This window comes from Marmota flaviventris, chromosome 3 (genome assembly GCF_047511675.1).
Source record: "Marmota flaviventris isolate mMarFla1 chromosome 3, mMarFla1.hap1, whole genome shotgun sequence".
NCBI classification, from domain to species: domain Eukaryota; kingdom Metazoa; phylum Chordata; class Mammalia; order Rodentia; family Sciuridae; genus Marmota; species Marmota flaviventris.
In genome coordinates this window covers 66242662-66249786 of record NC_092500.1, presented here as the reverse complement: position 1 = coordinate 66249786, position 7125 = coordinate 66242662, and the positions used below count along the sequence as shown (strand labels likewise).

The 7125-nt window shown below is 43.7% G+C and overlaps 1 protein-coding gene across 5 annotated transcripts in view; it reads left to right on the top strand.

Annotated features, from left to right (window-relative positions):
- Positions 1-5020: 5020 nt before the first annotated feature.
- Dip2b (disco interacting protein 2 homolog B) overlaps positions 5021-7125 on the top strand; it is a 236066-nt gene continuing 233961 nt past the window's right edge. For all 5 annotated transcript variants that reach the window (XM_071609857.1, XM_071609855.1, XM_071609856.1 and 2 more), the window contains exon 1: positions 5021-5253. In XM_071609857.1, coding sequence (XP_071465958.1) covers positions 5154-5253 — 100 coding nt within the window. In that variant the 5' untranslated portion in view covers positions 5021-5153. The remainder of the gene's footprint in view (positions 5254-7125) is intronic.

Here is a 7125-nt window from a genome sequence, read left to right as displayed (position 1 = left end):
AAATACAAAATAGGGCTGGGGATGGGCCTCAGTGGCCTAGTGCCCCTGGGTTCATTCCCTGGTATCCCTGCCCCCTGTCTCCCCCCCAAAATTCTTTCCCTGTTCTTCACACAACTAAGACACCTTTGGGTATCACTAAGATGTAGATCACTAATCATCTAGACTACTGCTTTTGCCACCACAGTCAGAATTCTGTGGCTGTCCTGCATTTTAAGCTTCTGCTTACCAGCCTTGCCACTGCTATTCTCTTTATTTATTTATTTATTTTAGTTGTTGATAGACCTTTATTTTATTTTATTTTATTTTACTTATTTTATATATGGTGCTGAGAATTGAACCCAGGGCCTCACACATGCTAGGTGAGAGCTTGGAGCTTAGGGGTTGCTTTAGATTACAGTCAGTTAAAGCTAGGTACGGAGTATTTGGGGCTGCAAAATCTTCAGTGGGATTCTGGACTATCAAATCTAGTCAATCCCTTGTGCAAATAAAGTAGATAAAGATCCCCCCCACCCCCCCCCCCGCGCCCCTCTGGTACTGGGGATTGATTCCAGGGGTACTTTACCAGTAAGTTACATCCCTAGGCCTTTTAGTATTTATTTTTCTCGAAATTGCACATGATGGCCTCGAACTTGGGATCCTCCTGCCTCAACCTCCTGAGCTGTTGAGATTACCGAAGATTACAGAAGTGCACCATCATACCCAGTTTTTTTTTTTTTCCTTTTGGTGCTGGAGATTGAACTCAGGGCCTTATTCATGCCAGGCAATCACTCTAGCCACTAACCTCATGAAATTATTGGAACACTTGAAATGTGGCTATTAGAAATTGAATTATGCTGTCTTTTTATACAGCATGTAACTAGTGGGAAAATTTAATGTTATATATGTGGTACACCTTGTTTTTCTATTGGATGAGCAGAAGAATTTGTACCTCATAGCTGTGGTCCTCAGTGAATCATCCTTCTTCCATTTACAGGTCTGTTCCTTGAGACAATTCGAGTTAATAACATCAGGGAGAGAATTTCACCCTTACTCTAATCTTTCCTGTCAGGTTTCCCTTCATTACTAAGTTCACCCCCTTCACCTAACAAAGAATGTTTAATAAGAGGTCCTGAGGTTCTTCAGAGATTTGAAGCCCCAATCTTTTCAATTTTATCAGCTGTTAAATCTCTCATATTCTTGCTTTTGTTTATCCTAACTTGACCTTGGAAGTAGAAGAACTTGACTTCCTCCAATCTGAGCCACTAAGCACTAACTTCTGTGCTCTGGCTGGAACTCCAAGGCAAAGGTGAATTCTCTTAGGATGGACTGGAACCTATAGAAGAGTATGATCCAGGGCTGGCATTGTAGCTCAGTAGTAAGGGTACTTGCCTGGAAGGTGTGAGACATTGGGTTCAATCTTCAGCACCGCATTAAAACAAATAAATAATTAAAATAGAAAGGAACTATGTCCATTAACAACTAAAAAAAAAAAAGTTAAAAAAGGAGCATGATCCAAGTACTTCTGGAAACTATCATGTGGATCTTAAAAGGAATTAAACACACATAATGGAAGAAAGATGGGAAGAAAACACATTCTGGGGGCTGGGGTTGTGGCTCAGTGGTAGATCACTCGCCTAGCACGTTTATGGCCCTGGGTTCGATCCTCAGCACCAAATAAAAATAAAGAAAGAAAGAAAGATATTGTGTCCAAATACAAGTAAAAAAATAAATATTAAAAAAAAAATACATTCTGATGTCATCTGAGCCTGAATCAAATTAAGACTGATGCCAGAACTTCTCTAAACCTTAAAATGCAATGAACCAATAAATACTTAATGCAGGGGAGAGGGGAGGGGGGAGAGGACTTCCCCAAACCAACAAAGCTACAGCTGTCAACCTAGGTTTTAGCCTGAAAAGCTTTCCCCTTGTCATCAGTTGGGACATCTCCAGACTGTTTACTTTTTGTATGAATTTAATGAAAACCTCATTAAGTAGTCAATTCAGGCCCCAAATCCTGAATTTTCAGTCTACATGTGACCTGCATGCTAACAATTTATAAGACACTTTGCAACTTTTTGTTCACTTGTGATATTCCATTTTTGGTAACAAATTCAGTATCAGATGGGAGGTTTTAGTCAGTAATCAGGAGACTGTTCAAATAAAAGAGGTTTTTTTTTTTTTTTTTAAAGAGAGAGAGAGAGAACTATTTATTATTTATTTTTTGGCGGACACAACATCTTTGTTTGTTATGTGGTGCTGAGGATCGAACCCGGGCCGCATGCATGCCAGGTGAGCGCGCTACCGCTTGAGCCACATCCCCAGCCCCAAATAAAAGAGGTTTAAACTTGTTTTCTTATATAACAAGAAGTCCAATGTAGGTGGTTTTAGGATTCATTATTTTGGCAGACCAATTCTGTGAAGTTCTTCGTGATGTTTCTGTGGTTTGGTTTCCCCCTTATTACTGGTACATTTAACTGAACAATATCCAAAGACAGAAGGGAAGGGAAAGGAAGTTTTTCCTGTGCATTTCCCACCAGGGAAGAAAATTCTCCCCAAATGCTCCCATCTGTAGTTCTCTCATACACCTGCCAAGGAGGGTGGGAAAGTGAATATTTTGCTATGTTTAGCCTCAGTAGGGGTTGGTATGGTTTACTGACAAGGAAAAAGGGGAGAGCAGGGCTGCTGGGATGGTAAACAAGAATATTTGCTGAGCCCTGCTGGTAATCTATTGCTGTGTAACAAACCACTCCAAGCTTAGTGGTATAAAAGGAAGACCATTTTATTATGTTCACAAGAATTTGGACAGGGCACAACAAGGATGGTCTGTCTCTGTTCCACATAGTCTAGACTCAACTGGGAAGACAAATGTCCAGACCTGGAACCACCTGGAAGTTTCTTCACCCTGGGCTAGGATGAACTAGAAATCTGGGCTTAGCTGGGGCTGTTGGGCAGAGCACCTCACATGGTATTCATATGGCTTAGGCTTCTCCCAGCAAGGTTGCTGGGATGGGATGGGAAGTGGGAGAGGAAGAGAAAGAGGTGGGGGTTGGAGTGGGGAAGATCAATCTGGGAGAGGTTTCTTGAAGAGTGAGCATTTCCAGAGAACCAGTGGAAGCTGCACAGTCTTCTAGGACCTAATCTTGTAAGTCACAGAGTATCATTTCTACCATATTCTATTGGTCAAACCTTCATGTAATTATCCAGATTCAGGGGAAAAGACATGGACTTCACTCTTTCAAGGAAGGAATGTCAATGGGTTAATTGCTTTTTAAAAAACACTCAACAGTTCTAATGTAAATCACAGGACATATACACATTGCCCCACAGATTCTACTTACATTGTTTTAAGTTAAAAGACTTCATGTGGTGGCTCAGGCCTGTAATTCCAGCAGTATGGGAGGCTGAGGCAGGAAGGAGGCTCAAGAATTCAAAGCCAGCCTCAGCAACTTAGAGAGGCCCTAAGTAACTCAGTCACACACACACACACACACACACACACACACACATATGGCTTGGGGATGTGGGTCAGTGGTTAAGCCCCGGCTAGGTTCAACCCCCTTCAAGGTCCACCCCTCAATCAGCCATGATGTCATATTCCCCTTCTTTTAAGCAGAAATCCTTGTTTTTTTTTTTTTTTTTTCCTTTTAGTTTTTGTTGTAGCCCATAAATAATATAAATACCATCTAGAACTTCTAGTGAATACATGTTGGGGCCTGGTGTCTGAAAGGACCAATTCTGAATCAACAAGAAAAGGAAGTGGAAACACAAATTCCCTCAAATTGTGGGAGAAAAAAATAGGTCAATAAAACAATCATATCCATGACAAATTTTTCAATATTATAAACAAAATACTATAAATGGCAATTAAAGCATCTGTCCCTTTGCAGGTGAATGGATGGCGCTAGAGAAAATAATGTTAAGTGAAGTTAGCCAATCCCCAAAAAATAAATGCTGAATTGTTTCTCTGATATAAGGTGACTGGCCCATAGTAGGGTAGAGAGGGGGGCATGGAAAAAATAGACAAACTCTAGATAGGACAGAGGGGTGGTAGGGGAAGGGAGGGGGAAGGAGGTTAGCAATGATGGTGGAATGTGATGGACATTACCCAAAGTACGTGTATGAAGACATGTTAATTGGTGTGAACATACTTTATATACAAACAGATATATGAAAAATTGTGCTCTATATGTGTAATAAGAATTGTAATGCATTCCAGTCATGTATTTAAAAAATACAATCAATTTTAAAAAAAGCACCTGTCCCAGTGGTTCCGGGTAAAAATGCACCAATGTTAATACTCTTCCATTAAATTATTATTATTATTTGAACTGTGATTGAACCTAGGGGCTTTTAACCACTGAGTCACATCTCCAGTCCTTTTAAATATTTTATTTAAAGACAGGGTTTCGCTGAGTTGCTTAAGGTCTTGCTAAGTTGCTGAGGCTGGTCTTGAATTTGCGATCCTCCTAGAGCCTCCAGAGCCGCTTGGATTACAGGCATGAGCCAAACACCTACTAGGTCATGTACTGAGGGGGATAAAATGGTAAAGAAAAGGCTAAAGTATCTTGTAAATCGTTAGAAATCTAGGCCAGAGGAAGCGGGTTTCCTCTCGAGTGTTTTAAAAGCCCAAATCCATACAGAGACAAAAACACTCCTAGCAGAATCAGGGAAGTTACAGTGAAGGATGTGGAGCAGGTCTTTATAAATGGATAGGTGTTCAGTAGAGGAAATGAAGGACAGGAAAGGACAAAGGTATACTAAAGTGAGGAGGACTGCAGAAAGTAACATCCGGACTCCAGAAAGCTTGCTCTCGAATTCATAAAAGATAAATGCGGAGATTCTACGCTGCTGTAAAGCCGACATCCGAACGTGAGCCCATTTCGCGTAGAATTCCGGAGGGGGACCTAGGAGACCGCTCCAGCAACTCCCTGTAGAGGGCGCCGTAAGCCTACGCGTCTTGGACTCCACAGCACCTCGGAGGCAGTACGTCCTCCAGCCCGGGGGGCGGGGCCGCGCGCTCACGTGACCCTCGCTCATGGCGGCGGCGGCGGTGGCGGTGCTGGTGGCTCTCAGCGGCCGGAGCCGGATTCTGTAACCCGGGTGTGGGCCCGCGTCAGTCCGTCCCTCCTTTGGCCCCCTCTCTCGTCTTCCGGAGTGTGGTTGGCGGAGCCGGGATGGCGGAGCGAGGCCGGGAGCCCTCGCCGGCGGCAGTGGCTGCGCTGCCTCCCGAAGTGCGGGCGCAGCTGGCGGAACTGGAGCTGGAGCTCTCAGAGGGTAGGATCCTGGAGAGGAGCGGGCGCCGGGCCTGCGGGTTCGGTGGGGGTCCGGAGGCAGGTCACCATCGCGCGCCCTGGCAGCGGCGTGGCGAGGGGCGAGGGCGCGGGGAATCTGGCCAAGCTCCATACCGTACTCCTTCCTTTCTACACTGCGAAGTGTTTCCCGTGGCTTTCATTGTTTTCCCTTGGAGGGGGCCAAGCGGGGCTTGGGGGAGAGGTCCGCCTGGACCGGTGCCGTTTCTGCGTTCTCTGCCCCCCCAACCCTACACAAAGCTCCAGTCTGTGCCCGGGTTTCTGGGCTGGTGTATGTGTGGGGGGGACGGGTGATTGCGAGGAGGGTGGCTGACACCTTTCTCCTTTCTGCCTTCTTCCTGGAGGGCCCCACGCCTTGATCCATTCCTCCTTCCCCAGAGAGAAAGAGACAGACAGACAGAGACGTGGGAAAGCCGCAGCAGCATTTCTTCTTTCTCAAAAAATGCGAGGTGCTTCCCCAGTGACTCAAGTGAGATAGGAGCGAGGGAGACATTGAAGGTCCTAGGGAGGTTGGAAGCAGTACTAACCCAGAGGGACCCACGGTGCTGCCTTTAGACACCTTTGTCATCAGGGCTTTTTCCTGGTGGCTGTCTTTTGGCTGAATTTTCCGCATTTGATTAGCTTTTTAGAATCTTCGAAGAGGGAGAAAGAGGTGGCTACCGATTAAATGGAAATCCTGGCTCGCGACCTTTCTTTTGACAATGGATTGGTACAAGGAGGGTTGGATTTATTTTGAAAATTTAAAGAAATGGGATCAATCAAGCCACTGTTACTAGAAAAGTCCCTTGAAAACAATGAGAAACAGTGCTCTGTTGTGGGCATGTGATCAGGCTTATGTGCAGTTGTGATCGGTTCTCTGTAAAGTTCCTGTTTTTATCACAGGCCGCCTCTCAGACAAAAGCAGCATTTTCTCCAAGCTTGGTATCAGTACTTTGGTGGTGTCTCCAGAGTTGCAAATTCTTGAGTTCCTTGCCAAAGGCCCTCTTCACTAGCATTTTTCAAGTGAATTAAAAACTGTTGATTGGAAAAGAAGAACGTGACAGATTCCCAGGAGAGTTGTGACTTTTCATACATTTATCAAGGCATAAACCCCTTCCCCCTTTCAGAATACTTTAGAATGAAAAAACAGAAGTAGATTTGAGTGTTATAAATCTGTGCAGACATTGAAGTTAATTATTTTTAATAACCTTTCTAGGCTTTTCCAGTGTATAGGGAGGGAGATGTGGTTTTCTACACTTAATTACCAACTACATATGATTATCAACTTTCTTTGGGGAGGGGTAGTGGGAATTTAATCCTGGAGTGCTTGGAGCCACATCCCCAGCCCTTTTTATTTTTATTTTTGAAACGGGGTCTCCTGAATTGCCTAGGGCCTTTCTAAGTTGCTGAGGCTGGCTTTGAACTTAGATCCTCCTGTTTTAGCCTTCAGTTGCTGAGATTACAGCCGTGCACCACTATGCTTGGCTTCCAACATAAAGATGTAGTGTCCACCGAAAACTAAAAAAATAAATATTAAAAAATTCTCTCTCTCTCTAAAAAAAAAAAAAAAGAAATATTCATCAGGTGGACCAGTTGTGGTAGATTTGAATGACTTAGCCTTAATTTGTGAAAATGTAAATTTTTCTAAGTTTTTTTTTTTTCTCCTCTGAAATTGAGGGGCTTTTGCATTATCATCAATTCTTCCTTTTAAGATACTTTTATATTTGTTGGAACTGGGGATTGAACCCAGGGGCACTTAACCACTGAGTCATATCCCCAACCCTTTTTTATATTATTTAGAGACAGGGTCTCACTAAATTGTTTAGTGTTTAATTGCTGAGGCTGGCTTTGAACTTGC